Source organism: Euprymna scolopes, chromosome 22, assembly GCF_053919585.1.
Source record: "Euprymna scolopes isolate OS-2025 chromosome 22, ASM5391958v1, whole genome shotgun sequence".
In the NCBI taxonomy this organism is placed as follows: domain Eukaryota; kingdom Metazoa; phylum Mollusca; class Cephalopoda; order Sepiida; family Sepiolidae; genus Euprymna; species Euprymna scolopes.
The window spans coordinates 31919189-31938252 of record NC_136503.1 but is presented as its reverse complement, the minus strand read 5'-3'; the positions used below and the strand labels follow the sequence as shown (position 1 = coordinate 31938252).

The following is a 19064-nucleotide window of genomic DNA, read 5'->3' as shown; positions in this document are numbered from 1 at the left end:
TGAATACATAAGTTTAGTCATCATAACAATGAAATTTGTAATTCCTTTTACTACATTCGAGCAAGAAAAAAATATATAAGGCATTACTTTTGAACAACATATCGTATATTGCTATAATCTTTATCTTCTGAAAATTTAGTATTTTAAAATAATTCCCGATTCCCTTCCCTGTCTTCATTTTTCTCTCCCTAAAACTTCTTTTGTTTTTCTATTTTATCATGACTCATTTCATTTTATTATAATATAAAGCTAAACTACAGAACTGACCAGTTAATATTTACAATTATTCGTTAAAATCATCCTACCTCTTTATTAAATAAAGATATCATCGTCGCTGTATTTAATCTATTTAAGTGTTAATATATAATTCAACTCAGGATATTTTTTTAACTTGAAAATTATTTTTAGAAAATATATTTAAATATTTAAATGATTTAAAATTTCATAACATTTTTTTTTTAAATATTGTACTTAAAAAATTCATTTAATAAAACTAAAACAATGTTTCTAAAATTTTGTCATGTATCCATGAAAATAGCTTTAATTTTGTACGATTATTTTTTTAATTTAAAACTTTTCATATTTCCTAAACATTTACATGAATTATATATATATATATCTATATATATATATATATATATATATATATATATATATATATATATTATTCATGTAAATGTTTAGGAAATATGAAAAGTTTAAATATATATATATATATATATATATATATATATATATATTTATATATATATATATATATATATTTAAAAAAAATACTTTGGAATGGAACCCTTTTTATTTAATCCAGAGGATTAGCATGCAATTGTTCCGTCAGTCATGACCAAATGAAAGTCCTAAGTAATTCGCTATTGTATTTTTATGACGTAACGAGAGTGTGCCCACCGATGCTTCCGTTTAGTCTCGAAAGACAAGGGATACTCTTTGTAAAGGTAGCTATACATGTAATTGTGAGGCAAGGGTTGCGCAATCTCAACCACACATCTTCTGAATCAACACTGTTTGAGTCCAATCGCAAAGAGAAGTCCAGGACGACTGGAAACAATGCTGAGATAAGAGTAGAGAACATACAACACCTGGAAGTACCAACTGGTCACCCATTTAGTAGTAACCAGGTTCAACGTTGCTTAACTTCGGTAATTCAGTGGGAACCGGTGTGTTAACATGATTATGCCGTATATATGGCAACCACGTGGATGTAATAAAGGGTTTTGTTCGAAATTCCGTGCAGCCAGAACGATTCCCAAGTTTGACAAGATACAACTAAATAAGGTCGGAGGTTACATCGACCAAAGCGTTGTGTGCATAACAGTAGTCCGAATAATCCAAATTATACTAATTATCGACCCTCAACCAGAAAATCCAGTAATAAATTATTTACGTTTGTATGGCAGGCGGTTAAATATACCACTATCACTGAATCATAAATTCAGCACCGACAGCCAATGGCCACTCGTAAGTGAATATTTCAAACATTCCATTATATAGAACCTATCACGTGTTCTGTTCAACCAATCACAGCTTTGTAGCTTTAAAGACACTTGATTCTCTAACATGGCAAATATTTCCTGCAGAATTTATTAAGACCATGGTATCTAAAAATAAGCGAGCCGGGGGAAAAATGCAGAAAACTTGTGTTTTATTAAAATTGATAAAGTCTAGATAAAAAATATGGATGAGAAAAACAAATAAACAAGGAGATAAAAAAAGAAGTAGAAGAGTGTCAGGGTCGAGGGAGGAGTTGTTTACAAAGGAAATTTTCAATAAAACCATCTGCTGGTATTCTTGGCTTCGTTTCAATCATGGCGGATCTTTAATATTGATGTTTTCTGTTTTTAGATTGATAGATATATAGACAGATACATTTATAAGAAAACTGATAGATATAATGAGATAGAACACGATAGGGGTAGACAGATGTATGGATATATGTGCATGCACACTTGGACTGTGAAAACAGACCATGCGATATTAGTTGATTATGAAACACACACATGTGTAATCTATATATATATATAAAAGAGAACATGTATGTATGTATGTGTGTATGTTTGTGTGTCTGCTAAAATCTTTCGACAGACACAACAAAAATTCTCAAACTCTGTATCATATTGAAGCTCCATCCTTCGCCCGAAAAATATCGAAAAATTGGCCAAAAACGTTAATTTTTCACGCCGAAATCGACAATTCTCGACAGGGGGCGGTCAACCAAAACCGTCCTCTCGTGACGACGACCGGTTCTATGCATGCGTCAGATGATGTCATGACCTGATTTACTTTAAATAGTTGAAGAACTGACTAAATTTCATGTACGTCGCGTTAGCTCAGTTGGTTAACGCGTTGGGTGGTTATCTAAACGTTTTGCGTTCGAATCGTGGTGTGAAATGTCTTTTTTTTTTCGATTTTTTAAATTAAATATTGAACCAGTGTTATTTAAGTCATTTTTCACGTAACGTTCGTTTTTCTGTTGTTTTTTTTACTTCGCTTATTCTTAGGTTTTCATTAACACCCCCACCCCGACCACACACCCCAAAACACCCGGGTACCCACTGATTTTTTTAATTTTAATATCAAAACAGGCTTATTTAAGCCATTTTCACGTGTTTTTTTTTTTTTTTAAGTTTTAACGTTCGGTTTTCTGTTTTTTTTTGTTTTTCTGTTTTTTTTTTGTTTTTTCGATTTTTATATTTAACATCCTTCGTTTGCCTTTTTGTTTTTTCTTTTTTTTTTCGATTTTTACATTTAACATCGTTCGTTTGCCTTTTTTTTGTTTTTGTTTGTTTTTTCAATTTCTACATTTAATATCGTTCGTTTGCCTTACGTTATTTTTTGTGTTTTTTTCGATGTTTTGATTACCCCCTGCTTTATTTTTCAGACAAGTTTTAACGTTTTCTTTTTTTACTTCGCTTATAACAAACAAACCTGGTCATTCCGCAGAATCTGTAAACTGCTGAATAGCTATTGCTTACGTCGTCGTCGTCGTCGTCGTCGTAACGCCCGTACAAAATGTTAACTCTACGACTTCCCTGCGGGCACCTGTAAATTTTGTTCTTACTTAAATAAATTCAAACCTCTTTCAGTAACTCATTCTGGCTGGTCGAACGGTTCATGTTTTTTTCACATTTTATTTTCCAACTTCGCTCCAGGGCTTCGGGTTCGATCCCACCAACTTACCAAAAGTTTTTACCCTCCCGCCGCTTTTTTTTTTATTTAAGAGCACAAACACCCCGAATCACCCGGGAAACGCCTGGTACCCCCGCTAGTCTGTATATATAAAGCGAAAATGTATGTATGTATATGTGTATGTTTGTGTGTCTGCTAAAAACTTTCGATGGACACGACAAAAATTCACAAACTCGGTATCATATTGAAGCTCCATCCTTCGCCCGAAAAATATCGAAAAATTGGCCAAAAACGCTAAATTTTCACCCGTCGTGTTAGCTCAGTTGGTTAACACGTTGGGTCGTTATCTAAACGTTTTGGGTTCGAATCGTGGTGTGAAATGTCTTTTTTTTTCGATTTTTTAAATTTAAATAGTGAACCAGTGTTATTTAAGCCATTTTTCACGTAACGTTCGTTTTTCTGTTGTTTTTCTACTTCGCTTATTCTTAGGTTTTCATTAACACCCCCACCCCGACCACACACCCCAAAACACCCGGGTACCCACCGATTTTTTTAAATTTTAATATCGAAACAGGCTTATTTAAGCCATTTTTCACGTGTTATTTTTTTGGTTTTTAGTTTTAACGTTCGTTTTTCTGTTTTCTTTTTTGTTTTTTCGATTTTTACATTTAACATCGTTCGTTTGCCTTAGATTATTTTTTTTTTGTGTGTGTGTGTTTTTTACTTCGCTTTAATTTACCCGACTTTTACAAGCTATTTTCGAGATATTTTTTGATCGTCGCGTAGCGGGGAAAACAGAAACTGGCTTCCAGCACAAAACTAGGTCAAACATCACGACACTTAACGTTGTCGCACCTGCTAATTTCGGTTTATAAACGTCAACTTAACACACTTATCAATTCATCTGTTCCCGTGGTCGAGATGGTTAGGTCGCAGGGTTTTTTTTCCATTTCCTTTCCACCTCCGCGTCAAACGTTTTTGGGTTCCAGCCTACCTTTCTACTAAAACTATTTTGTTTTCTTTTACACCTCCAAACAACCGGCCAACGTTTTTTTTAACAGGGTTGTTTTAATCTACCCCCCGCCCCATCAACACACACCTCCGAACACCCGGGCAACGCCGGGTACCCCCGCTAGTCTATAATATAAATATCATCTGTCTGTTTAAATGTATGTATGTCTTCCTAAAAATTTCGACAGAGAGGACAGATTTTCACGAGATCGATATCGTTTTGAAGCTCGACCCTTTGGACGACAAATATCGAAAAATTGGCTAAAAACATTCATTCCTTCATCCTCAACTGGACACTTTTCTACAAGGAGGGATCGCTTTTTTCGCTGATATTTTCGAAAATCATCCGCTCTGTTCGATTGGCTAGCCTTAATTTAAACCTTCGCCACTTCCGGTTTGGCGATGGGCTATTGCGCGAAGACGTCACGTTTTTATTTTCATGTTCTTTTCCTCCTTCGCGGTACGTGTTCGAGCCTGCCTGCCTACTACCACCCGGGCAACGCCGGCCACCCAGGCTGGTGGTGGAATAAATCTGACGGGATGTGAAATAAATGAGAAGAGGCAAGACCAAAAACTCAACTTATTTTAGAGTGATAAGAAAAGTCGAAAAAGTAGCAAAAACAGTTTACAATCTTAACCCAGAATTACAGAAACAAGGCCGATAGTCATTAGTCGCGTGCTCTTGTGTAATGAATGAATGCGTGAATGTAGGATTGACATGAAATTCTTAAAGATAAACTAAAATGACCGTAAAATGGGCTGAAATGATTTAAATAAATAAAAAGAAAATGACTTAGAATGACTTTAATGAATTTAAGGATGACTTGAATGACCTTAAGAATGACTTGAATGCTTAAACAATAACTGGAATCCTTTAAAAACAACTTGAATGATCTGGAGAATGACTTGAATGGCTTTAAGACTGACTGGTTGTAAAGTTGGTGATCATTTTACATTAAATTAATACAGAAAAGTGATCCCCCACTTTATATCACAATAAGTACATCATGTTGTAAGAACAGATACTACACTTTGATCTTGGCCAAAAGGCGAAGTAAAGGGTATTTATTTGCTCCCCCACTGAGCAAATTAGGCACAAGGCCGATTTTTAATGTGAGGAGTGAAAGGGAAATTGGGACCAACTCCCCGGGGAGTAGGGGAGCTGGATAGTGAGAATTGGTATGTAGGGTTTCTCCTACATTGACCAAGATCTTATATGGGGGGCCGCCCCCACATATGGTCTTTGCTTGCAGCATCTGCCGGAACAGATACTACACTTTGATCTTAGCCAAAAGGCCAAGAAAAGGGTATTTATTTGCTCCCCCACCAAGCAAATTAGGCACAAGGCCGATTTTTAATGTGAGGAGTGAAGAGGAAGTGGGAACCACCTCCCCGGGGAGTAGGAGAGCTGGATAGTGACAATTGGTATGAAGGGTTGCCTCTACATTAACCAAGGTCTTATATGTGTGGTTGCCCCCACATATGGTCTTTGCTTGCAGTATGTATGTATTTGCTTCACCACTGAGCAAATTAAGCACAAGGCCGTTTTTTAATGTGGAGAGAGAGGGAGGGGAGGGAAAAGGGGGACCAGCTCCCGAGAGGTGGGAAATGGGAGCTGGATAGTAACTGTTGGTATGAAGGTTTGCCCCTACATTGACCAAAGTCTGATATTTGGAGTCACCTCCACATATGGTCTTTGCTTGTAGTATCTGCCGGAAAAGATGGTATTTATTTGCTCCCCCACCGAGAAAATTAGGCACAAGGCCGATTTTTAATGTGAGGAGTGAAGGAAAAAAGGGGACCAGCTCCCGAGAGGTGGGAAATGGGAGCTGGTTAAAGGTCAGGCATGTGGGGTTGCCCCCACATCTGGTCTTTGCTAGTCATAGCTAGTCATAGCTTGCAGCATCTGCCGGAACAGATACTACACTTTGAGATATTAAATCTTTTATTCATGTAAAAAAAAATACAGAAAAAAAATCAACGATGAACAAAAAACTTAGGCACATAGCCAACTACACTTTGATCTTGGCCAAAAGGCCAAGAAAAGCTTAAAAAGCTAAGACCAGCATCTATTAGCAACAGACCTTTGATCATAACCAAAAAGGCCAAGCACAAAAGTGTTACGGACAGGCCGACTGACCGACCGATGGTGTGACTTATAGAGTCGCTTGCACGAGACTAAAAAGATACAAACAAACTGCGAAATCGTTTAAATAGAAAGCCGTTTGGGAGAGTGTGGCTTGCGATGTAATTTCCACGTGAGAACACGTACTTCATTGTCTGCTTTGATCCATTCAGTTGCCTCATTTACGCACTTCAACAGGAAGAGAAAATATATTACTCCTTGTGGCGTCTCTAATGTGGTCTCTGATGGACTCCCAATCAGCCCTTTAAATGTATTTAGTCCTATTGTAGAACTATTTATTCTATTGTACTCAAGTGTATCTCAATTTTTATTTGGATAAATAATCTTTCCAAAAATATAATACATAGGTGTATATCTTCCATTAATTGCAGATATAGAATAACATTCATCATTTATTATAAATTTTTTTTCAAACATAAAACATAGTATTTATATATCAGTATCAATGTTTTTTAAAAGTATGTACCCTCGACTATAGAAAAATTAATTGTTATATTGGTTATACTACAACAATACTTTCTCTTTGGCTAACCATGCATTTCTCTGACACTAGCTCGATTTTTCAACACTTGAAATATATCAACGCCTCCTTCTGAATATAGACTCATTTTTACTCAATAACACAAAAATGCTGCACTATGATAGCAACACAAAAAAGAATTAAAAATGAATTATGTCATTTGTTAGTTGTGGTAGTTGTATTATTGTCAAATATTAAATTGGATGAAAACGTCCTAAAAATGTAATATATAGACATATTGTATAGGTAATTTTAAAAATAAAAAGTGATTCATTATTTATTATAAAAAAAGTTAAGACATTAAACATAATACTTATGTCTCATTTTCAGTGTCCTTCAGGAATATATATATTTGACTAAAGATTAACTAATAGTTACATCGGTTACACTACAACAACACTTTCCTGTACGCTAACCACTATAATACAAACACAAAAATAATCAAATTAATTGCTATGACGTTTGTATTACTTATGTGTTGTATTACTAGTATTATTTCGTCTGCAACTGTGAGGCCTAAGATGTTGTGATTTGAATGGAGAAGAATAGTACCTTGTGGCAACAGAGAGAGAAAGAGTGATAGAGAGGGGGGAGAGAAATAGAGAGTATACGTAGGGTATCGCTTGCATTCGCCTACCATCTCCAACATTGCATAGATTCCAAGATTGCACGGCTTTAAAGAAATGGAATATCGTCGGTCGAACCCACTACCGATCGTTACGTTATTGTCTCACTGACCACCTTACACCCATTAACCTTTATCCTCGAGTGGCTTTCAGGCATTGATAATTGGTAACTCCCTTGTAAAAGAATAAATTTGTTTGTATTTTCTCATTGGTTTGAAGAACGTTTTATTTTCTTTGCAAATAAGTATCAGGCAATATTCCAACTCTAGGTGTATTGACCAACTTGTTGCTTTCCTGAAGGTGATAATTAAACAGCTGCAACTGACCCCCCCTCTTCCCTATTCGACAACGGTTGTTTTATATATGTGGAAGGGGACAGAGGGTAGATACGGCACCTGTTTCATTCATTATCCGTTCAATCCTCCTCCTCTTCCTCTATCTTCGCTCCAACTCCAACGCACTCGTGGTGTGGGCTACCTGACCGTCTGGCGCTCGGTGAGACTGTTCGCAAGAGTTATAATTACTTATTTTTACTCGCTTAAAACGTACTTAAATACCGTAGTTCCTTCTTATGCTTTGGATTTGAATTAAGAAAAGGCTTAGAAGCAGATATCTTTTGTAAGTAATGATTCTATTCGATATTAATAATTTCAACTCACTGGCCTATGGTTTGATCGCGAAATAATCCCGTTTGGTCAGCAAACACTAGGGCAGTAAAGTACATAGCGTTTCTCCAGATTAAATGTCTTCTGGCAAAATATAATTTGTACGCATATATGTCTAAATGCACTACTTCCAGTTTAGCTTTTAATAATTGAAATGACACATTATCAAATCAATCACTTACGTTCGGTTTATGACTAAAACGTTTAAATGCAAAACGCGATAAATCCGACTAGTTTTAAGTTGCGACCTTAAACCATAAAAATATTAGATCTACGTGCGGCGTTCCAACGGTAATGCCTCCTATTATTTTTTTTATTCCGTTCCATTACAGGGAATAACAAACTGTATTGTTATGACATTCATGACCTGGACGTTTCATCTCTCTGTTGCAGATACCGACGATGCGAGACTGTAAGAAATCAATCTCTGTCATAGACATGCATCAGAAGTAGAGATGTATCATTTAATCCCTCCATGCAAAAATAAATGAACCGATCAACATTCACCTGCGCCTGTTGAACGTTAACGAAGCCGATGCAGTTGATGTCAAAACAGTTAGGAGATAGGGTCGTCGATTTCAGAGTGATTTTAGATGTAAGTGACAAAGTGCGCTCCGGACTTTTACGATCGAGACATCAAAAGAAACTGGCAAAAACGCATTGAAAAGGATGGTGACTATGTAGAATAATAAATTCTAAATCAGAGACGTTCGCTCATTTTAATGGTCTTTGTAGCTTTTTAATATTTTTGTTTTTGGAACGACCCTCGTAGACTAAAATCTTGATTTTGATTGAAAGCAAAGATAAATTATGCTGGTATCCTATTAAATAAAATTTGGCATTGTGGAGTTTGATTGTATGCTAAAATGCAACCGTTTTAATAGTAATAGCTTCGTAATTTTGAGTATGACGTTTATCACGTTTTGCAATCGAACTCTCAAAAATCGATGTCAACTGACGGCAGTATTTCTTAAATAATACCCTCACATTCACGTCAAAGTGTTCATGCTCTGAGGCTGACACTCGCACACGTAGGGCTTGGGTTTGCCTGTGATATATGCAAACGTCAGGAAGCCGCAATCCCAGTTCATGACATCGGACATTTTGGAACCAGTCATCGTTTCTTACATATTTGGATCTCGAGCGCGTGCGCGCACACACACACACACACACACACACACACACACACACACACACACACACACACACACACACACACACACACACAAAGAGTTATTAACACATAAACACATATGTAAAATCGTTCGTACGTAGATACACTGAAAAACTATAATTCATGATTAAGGAAAAATATGGGAAATATAAAATTAATTCAATAACACAAATAATAGTTATCAATAAAGTTATGTGGCCGTTACGCTCAAACCGTATTCGTTACAGTTCAAACCTCTTATCTTGGCCTTTTGGCTAGGAACAAAGTGTCGTATCTGTTCTGCTGCTGCACTTCAACTTTTCTGTCCTCGATCAGTGGAGGAGAACCCCTTCTAGACTGAGGCAATTTTTATTTTTGTTCCTAATACTGCCGCATCTGAGGATGTCCTCTGACAGAGTATAGCATTCACTTCGCAATCTAGTGGGAGATTATATCCTTGCTTCTCTGCAATCATAACCCACATTGTTGTCTTTTTATACTCTATCTATATTTCCGTGGTAAGTGCTTTACAGAGATTCAAGCTGCGGTTTACCCCCTCCCGCAAACTTTCTCTGCAAAAAGTTCTATCAACACGGCAAAAGAAACCCCTGTTTTCCCTCTGTGCACCTAAAATAAAACGGAACTTCTGTGAACAAAATATCTTCTCGCCTATGGAACACATTACCGCACAATTCTTTCCTATAGACTACAACGTTGTCGTTTTCAAGTTCAATGTAAACAAATATCTGCCATGCTTGTGAATTAATAATAGTTCTGTATTCTTTAATAATACTGTACCATTATGCAATTGGAAATTCTACTGACCTTTGACCTCGAATCGAACGAGTGCTTTATGGCAAATTGATGGTTGAATGTGGTTAAATTTGTGTTCATCTTAGCATCAATTTCTAGCAACTTTTAATCCCTATTAATCACTAACTGTGCATCGAACAAGTATCGAACAAATATCACAATAATTACTAGGCTATGACAACAGAATGTTGTTTCATTCTTTTGACTCTACAGAAAATATGCAACACAGTTAGACACAGTTAATCAACCGAGACCCACATCACTCTATATAAAAGCATATAAAATATCAACGAATACACACTCGAAAGTCAAAACAATGAAAAGAATATGCTGTTGTCCTAGCCCTAGTTATTACAAAATTTCAGCCAGATCGGTCCTATATTTTACAAGAAAATGTATGTAGAATGGACAGATCGACAGAAAAACAAAGAGAAATATATTACACACACACACACACACACACACACACACACACACACACACACACACACACACACACACGCACACACACGCGCGCACACACATATGTGTATATTTCTCTTTTTGTGTGTGCGCGCACGCGTGTGTGTGTATAAATATATTATGTATATATCTTTATATCTTATAATAAATAGTCAAAACTTAATGTATGTTAAATTTAAAAACTATATATATATATATATATAAATATATATATATATATATATGTGTATATGTATATATACTATACTACCTGTGACCCGTTGGGTCAGTATGTTATATTATGGAATTCATGTATGAGCGTGACACTTGTGACATAAAGAATTTTTTTTTTTTTTGACATAACAGAAACATTTCTATGAAATTATATTAAAATGAAAAATCACGGCCGGATCACTCAAACATGAAAAAAATCCTCCATGTTCGTGTAAAGTTACTTATTTTTCCGAATAATCGCTCAAAAATCGAAAATTAAACATGATTTTCCTACGAATCGAACGCCGACGAAAGTCATTTAGCAGCAAAAACGCACATGGACCTACCTATAAGAATGAACAAACCCATAATGGAATCCTTCAACCAAGTTATAGAAACTTAAAATTAAAAAAAGATAATTAATAAAACCTGAAGCAAAAAATAAAATAAAATAAAACTAATATTGAAACAGATTAGTAAATGTGTCAACAAATTCACCGTTCTCAACAACTATTTATTTCTAGAAATGTAAAAATAAAAATAAAAAAGGAAGGAAGGAAAAGAGACAGATAGAGAGTAGTAGTAGTAGTAGTAGTAGTAGTAGTAGTAGTAATCTTGGTTTTACTACAATTGTTCTTATGTTTGTCAACGGATTAAAGTTGTTTAGTTGTAAGAAAATAGCGACAGTATAGTTGTAATAAAGTAATAAAGAATAGTTGCAAAACACCCCACTCTTCCTATGTTAAATAATAATTTCGACATAGTAACATTAATATTTCAGTGCGCAGGTCAAAATCTGCAAAAGAAGTGATTTGTGTTTATTTGTTTACGTTGTTATGGGTTAATGTTTATGCGCGCATACGCAACCAGATGTCGTAAACCGAAAAGTGGGTTACATCACTCGTTACAAGGTCATTTGAGTTTTATAATTATATATATATATATATATATATATATATATATATATATATATATATAAACAGTTGAATACTAAATTACAATGACAATATCTTTATTCATATTTAAAAATGAATCTTTAACAGATACTACACTTTTAATTATTTATTTTCAAATGAGATTAAATTCGTATTATTTAGATTCTTTGCACAACTTTTCTCATTTTGAATGTTATTTTCACAACGTATTGGCCGATATAACCTTCGACCATCTTCAGGTGTATCTTGTCGTACTTGGAAGTCTTTCCGTCAAACTTGAAAATCTGCACGGAATTTCGAATGGAACCCTTTATTCAATTGACGAGAATAGCATGCTTCCATTCTGTAAGCCATGATTGAATAAAATGTAATTATTGTCTCGTGGCACAGTAGATAGAGTAATTGATAAAATTCAGTTTTGAAAGTTACACTCTTCTGGGAGTTGAAGATTTAATTCTCAGTGCGAGCATCATCTAAAAATACAATTACGAATTACTTAGGACTTTGTGGCTGATGGAACGAGAACATGCTATCCACGATGATTAAATAAAAAGTTCTGTTTGAAATTCTGCGCAGATTCCCGAGTTCAACAGAAAGATCACCGTTTGATAAGATACACCTGAAGAAAGTCGAAGGTCACATCGACCGAAACGTTGTGAAAATAACATTAAAAAAGAAAACATTAGTCCGAAGAATCCAAACAATACGAATAATCATATAAATAATTTTGAAGCGCAAAATTAAATTCAATTTACAAATTTGATTTTAACCCGGATGCAAGACAGAGAAAAGCGCATCTAAGTTTTATTAATCTGTAATAAATCTCTGGCGTGTTTGAGTGAGCGAGTATTTGGTTTTTGGCGCACTTTAATCACGCATGCGCATAACGTGCTTAATCAGCAAATCCTTGTTTAGTTTTACGATCACGCGCTCCGTTTTCATGCAGATTAGCTAGAATGCTTGGCGCCAGCAACTTGCTGAAGAGGAAGTCGGTTGTTTCCAGTTTTCGATGCGCCGATTTGAAAGAAAAATGATTACTGTCACTTGTTGGTAAACGGAGAAATAGAATAGACAGAAGAAAGGACAGGTGTGAATGAAGGGACCGGAAACGTGCAGTAAAGATTTATAAAGAAATTCTTTGTGAAGCTGGGATAGGAAGGAACGTAAAATGTAAAAGAACGAAGACAAATGGAAACAGACAGAGAAAAATCTACTTAGAAGTCTGAGAGAAAAGAGTTAAACGAAACGAATGCGAAGTACGTAATCTAGTCAGACATAATAAGAGTAGAATAAAAAAAAAAAAAAGAAAAAAGAGCGGATTCGAAAGAGAGTAAAATTTAATAAAAAATGGGTTAAAACTGAGATGGAGGTATTCAGGAAAAGAGGGTTACAAAGGACGGGTAGTTATAAAAAGAGGAGCGTCGAAAAAAATGGGCCAGCAGAGAAAAGAAGGGAGATAATAAAAGTAAGAAGGTTAGTAAGTGAGATGAGCATGTAAAAAAGAGGAATGTGAAAAAGTCGGGGAGTTATGAAAAGATGGTTGTTTTAAAATAAGTAAAAAGGCAATGAGCTACAAATGAATGGAAGTTGAAAAAACGGCGCCTTATACTATATTATTATTATTATTATTATTATTATTATTATTATTATTATTATTATTATTATTATTATTATTATTATTATTATTATAAAACAGATAGGGCTAACATGGGAGTGAGTTGGGAAAAGAGGAGAGAAAGAAAGAAAAAAGTGGTAATTAGAGATAAACAAGAAAATTAAGACGGTAGAAAAAGTGAGGAAAGGAACAAAGTTAAAAAAAAAAAAAGAAAGGTTACTAATAAAAAGAAAAGTAATTGATAAAAAGTAACGGAGAAGGGTAACTAATAAAAAAGTATGGCAACTAATAAAAAAAGAAAGGTAATAATAAAGAAGAAAGGTAACTAATAAAAAAGTAACTAATGAAAAAGTAATTAATAAAAAAAGGCAATTAATAAAAAAGTAACTAACAAAGAAAAAGGGTAAATAACATTTTTATTGGTTACTTTTCTAATAAAAGAAAAAGGGGTTTAAAAAAAGTAGGAGACTATACAACGAATGGCTAGAAAATATATAATATAAAATACACATACACACACACACACACACACAAACTGAGCCATTTAATTTTATATAAAAATACTTCAAGGGAGATTGCTTGCTATCAATCAGACAAAGATTTCTTAGACCTTCATCCGTTTCAACTAGGGAATTTTATCCAGACAATTTACAAGGGGATTATCTCAGTATTTTATTAACCGAACTAAAGACGTGATTTCCACAGTTTTGAAACTGATCAACAATCTCACTTGTGTATAACGAATTGCATTTGCATTATCATCTTTTTTTTTTTAAACAGAACTGGACAAGTAATGTTCTTGAAACGTCCGTTGTAACAATCAAGTAATAGATTTTGAAAATTGTCTTTGTCAAGCAACACACACGCACACATATAGTCATCGACATGCCTTACTGTTTCGCTGTATCACAGCTCACCAGTGCGGCTAGATCAGCAACTGCCTAGGTCAGGCATGTCAAACATGCGGTCGGCGGGCCGCATGCGGCCGTAAGAAGCAGAATTGCGGTCCCACAGACAATTTTAAGTAACTTGGAAAAATCAAGGAGAAAAAAAGAAAAGAAAAAAGATCACAATAAGAGGTGAGTTCGAAAAGTAGTTAAAATTTCTCATCTATCCTCGCTTTAGGAAAGTAAAGACTAAGGGAAGTAATGAGAAGTCGTGACAGTTGTGTTTGTGACGTTGAAAGCTTTCGATATGTGGGTTCAGTATCAAAAAAAGTTTTGATACTGAGCCCACATTAGTTTCCCTTTCTTGCGCAGGGTACCTTTTTTAGCTCTACACCGACTTCCGGTGGTGTCATTTACTTCCTTTTTCCCTGCACGCCAACATGCTGTCCCAGCGGTAGCTTATCTTTTTTCACTCTTACCTTGACGTTCTACACCGACGCTGTAAGTCCTTCTTTTCTTTCTTTTTTTGGGATTTGTTTCTCTGAGGGCCAATAAAGCTAAATTACCGGTGATAAGACAAAAACTTGTCCCTTCGAAAAATGTAATCTTCTGTTGGTTATGGGTTTTGTAAAATTAAGTTTTGTTGCAATTAAAATTATAAATGGTTTCTGCTCACAAAGTTGAATTTGTTTTATTTTTCATTAATAAATATTTTTAGGCATTAATCAGAGAAATAACAGCAACAACGACAGTAAAGAAAGCAATTCTATCAACAATATTATTTTTTCTTTAAATATCAAAATTTTTTACTATTGTGTACTTTTTATTAAAATTGACTTTTATAACAAAAAATATGAATCGGGTAATACTGTTCTTTTGTGATAACTGCTTTTATTGATATTTTATAAATATTTATCGTTGTGTTTGATTTTATTTGGACTTTTTAATTTTCCAGATTGTACATCGTTTTTAAAATGGCTAGTGCTTCTGCGACTAAGAAAAAAAAAGAAAGGTAAATGAAGAAGGGTGAGTGGTTCAAGAAAAAATGGGAACTACAGAATTTTTACACAGAAGTGAATGGAAATATACATTGTTTAATTTGCAATAACCATATTTCTATGCCGAAGGCGTATAACCTGCAAAGACATTATGAAATGAATCATCTGCCTTATAATAAATATGAAGGCACCATGCGTGTTTCAATGCTCAAAGAATTGACGGTTAACTTGACACAGCAACAGGCCTTTTTTTTACAAAAAGTCAGAAAATAAATGTCACTTCCGTTACTGCAAGCTATGAACTCAGTCGATTGATATGAACTCAGTCGATTGATAGCGATGCATGGGAAATCCTACACCGAAGGAGATTTTGTGAAACAATCCCTTATAAAAACGGCCGAAGTTGTGTGTCCGGAAAAAGCACACATGTTCAAAAATATTTCCCTTACCAGGAACACTGTTGCTGAACGGATTGATGAAAAGTCAAGTGATTTGAACCAACAGTTGAAAGCTGAATCATTAAGATTTGAACAGTTTTCACTTACAATTGATGAGACTGTCGATATCACTGAGATAGCACAGCTTGCGGTCTTCATCAGGGCCTGTGACATTTATGAAGAACTGATTGAACTAATCCCTATGCATGACACTAGAACAAGCCAGGACATATTTGAGAACGTTGAACAGGTTCTGCATGAATATGATTTAGATTTGAGCAATCTTATATGCTTGTCTACTGACGGTGCAGCGAATATGGTTGGCAGACATAATGGTGTTGTAAGTTACAAGCAAAAATAAAGAATTTACATCCGGATTTGTCATTTCCACATTTCCAATGTATTATTCGTCATTAAAATTTGTGTTCAAAGATTTTAAAATTGGATCATGTGCTTAGTTTAATCATAAAGACAGTGAACTATATCAGAGGTCGTTCTTTCAACCACTGTCAATTCACCCAGTTGTTACAAGATATGGATAATCAGTTCACCAATGTTCCATTCTACACATATGTACGCTGGTTATCATTTCACAAAGTGTTGAAAAGATTTTATTTGTTAAGACAAGAAATAATCACATTTTTGGAGGTGATAGGTGGAAACACTGATGAAATGAAAGATGAAAGTTGGCTCCAGGATCTGGCTTTTGCTGTGGACATTACGGCACAATTAAACGATTTCAATTTGAAATTACAAGGTAAAAACAAGCTCATCACTCGGTTGTATGATGACGTCAAATGCTTCATTACAAAGTTGAGATTATGGAAGTCACAAGTCTCAAATGAAAATTTAATTTCTTTTCCTACGTGAAAATAGCTAAAAAAATAGTACTAATACTAAGTCAGCACTAAGTTTTGCCAAGTATGACAGTCACCTGAAATCATTGTCAAAGGAGTTTCGAAAAAGATTTCGTGATTTTTCATATTTTGAGTAAGAGTTTGCATTATTCACAGCACCGTTTACTTTTGATGTTACTAAGGCAGATAAAAGCCTACAAATGGAACTGTTAGAAATGCAGTCAGGTTCTTTACTCAGAGCAAAGTATTTTGAAGTGGCAATACCTGATTTCTTTTCATACCTTCTGAAAAGGTTTATAAATTTCAGAAAGTTTGTCGCACGGATTGTAGCAATGTTTGGCTCCACCTATTTGTGCGAACAATTATTTTCTTTCATGAAATTAATAAAGACTTCTCAGAGAACTAGATTGACTGACAAACACTTATCTTCTCGGAAATACGCATAAACTTCAGCCAGATATACCAAAGCTTGTCAAGAACAAGAGGTGTCAAACCGTAGGACAAAACACGAAACATGTTTGAGTACTTGATAATAAATGTTCATTTTGAATTCTAATTCATGTGCATTGCATTTGTTGCATTCCATTACATGTTGGCTATGTATGTTGCTTTTTAAATTTTCGTTATATCGAAATAAAGAACAGATTTATATGTCATGCTAATTTCCTTTGTTATATTCTTTTGTTAAACTGCAAGTACATTTATTTTACATTCTTGAATATGACGAAACTATTGCATGTTTCTAAATTACCGGTAAAAGAAACATATTCAGCAATGATTTTTATTTAACGACTTTGATTAATATTGTAGGAGCGCATCCCTCATGCCAACACAAACTGAGGGGCTCTGAGTTTGACATATTTGGCCCAGGCGAGCGACAGTCAGCGCCTCTCGCCGTTACGCTATTATGCTGCTGCTGGGATGTATATGTGACATTACAATGTTATAAAAAGTGCCCAAACGACCTAAGCTCCATTTATTTACACAAAGAGCATTGCTTTTTACGCAAGAGGCAGTTTGTTATTTCGTCCCCCAATATGCTCAAACCAATATAGGGAGCGCACACACACACACACACACACACACACACACACACACACACACACACACACACACACACACACACACACACACACACATATATATATAATGAGGATGTTGTAGTTTGCGTGAAGCATTGTGCGTAGTGTCAAAGGAGTTGTGTTTGAAAACTATGACAATGTAGTCTTGTAGAAAAAATACCGTTAAGTACGAGACAAGGAATAATAATAATAATAATAATAATAATAATAATAATAATAATAATAATAATAATAATAATGAATACTTGGCATTCAATTATAAAGTATTTATTTACCAACAGAATATGTCAAACCAGGATGGTATCATGGTATTAAGTTCACTGAATTTTCAATGATATTGGGCAAGAAGAAGAAAGAATAAATCTGAGTAGAAGTTAATGCCCCCGTACCACAGCCAAAAGAAGACATGATGACACAACCAGGGAACGCATAGAGTCGCAGAAGATAGGAGCTTGCGATTTCTGGAAAATTTATAATAGTGTGATGAATAAAGGACAACCAGTAATTCCCCACTATGCAACAATCGGAAGGTTGCATGCACAGCAACCGAACAGGCGGAACTGTTTGCTCGGCGATTCGCCTCCAACTCCACCATAAAGCCAACAAACAACTCCCTCCCAAATTTCCACAATTGATGATCTGAAAATCACCCCTTCACATGTCCACGATGTCATAAAACACTTAGACATGTCCATGGCGTATGGGCCTGATCTCATCCCTGCTAAATTAATTAAGAAATGCTCAGTTGAGCTAGCCCCTGTACTTTCCAAACTCTACAGAAAATGCCTTGCTGAATCCTGTTTCGCTAATAGCTGGAAGATGGCCTCTGTGGTACCAGTGTACAAGAATTTTGGCGAAAGGGCCGACCCTCTCAATTATCGCACCATAAGTCTCCTCCCCCTCTTCGGTAAAATCTTCGAGATGCTTATTAATCAAGCACTAGTCCACCACCTTGCAAAAGCTAATCTTTCTTACAAACAGTGCAGATTTAGGAAATATCGTTCTACTGCAGATATTTTAACAGTCATCTCTGAACGCATATACCATGCACTGGATAAGACGAGTGAAGCCAGGGCTGTAACCCCCGATATATCCAAGGCCTTTGACAAATTCTGGCATGAGGAGCTGCTAATGAAAATTAAATCATATGGTATGACTGAATGAATACTAAATATAATTAGATCCTTCTTAGACAATAGGATCATTCAGTTTGTCATTGATGGCCATTCATCCAAGTAGCATAACATTAATGCGGAGTGGCTCAGAGGTCGATCCTTGGACCACTATTAATCCTGATATTCATCAATGACGTCCTGATAATATTGAGTTCGAGATGAGTATATTTGCTGATGACACAACGCTCTATAACATGCATGGGGGAAGAACAGATGTACACACATCCAAGACAATGGCCGAATTATTAGAAAATGACCTCCTGTTCGTAGTTGAATGGGGACGTAAATGGATGATAATATTTAATGCTAGTAAGACTAAGCTGTTCTCTTTTAACAATTACAAGAAACC

The 19064-nt window shown here is 35.2% G+C and overlaps 1 protein-coding gene, 1 non-coding gene and 2 pseudogenes across 2 annotated transcripts; 3 read left to right on the top strand and 1 right to left on the bottom strand.

Annotated features, from left to right (window-relative positions):
• Positions 1 to 5386: 5386 nt before the first annotated feature.
• LOC145244201 (U2 spliceosomal RNA) lies at positions 5387 to 5461 on the bottom strand (annotated as a pseudogene).
• A 4056-nt stretch (positions 5462 to 9517) lies between these two features.
• Positions 9518 to 9717, top strand: LOC145244129 (U2 spliceosomal RNA). The gene has a single exon (XR_013862985.1). It is a non-coding gene; the product is annotated as a U2 spliceosomal RNA (small nuclear RNA).
• A 5786-nt stretch (positions 9718 to 15503) lies between these two features.
• Positions 15504 to 15962, top strand: LOC145243693 (general transcription factor II-I repeat domain-containing protein 2-like). Its single transcript, XM_080106751.1, has one exon. It carries the CDS (start codon positions 15504 to 15506, stop codon positions 15960 to 15962), a length of 459 nt encoding a protein of 152 aa, XP_079962877.1.
• A 173-nt stretch (positions 15963 to 16135) lies between these two features.
• Positions 16136 to 16471, top strand: LOC145243692 (general transcription factor II-I repeat domain-containing protein 2 pseudogene; annotated as a pseudogene).
• The last annotated feature ends 2593 nt before the right edge of the window (positions 16472 to 19064 follow it).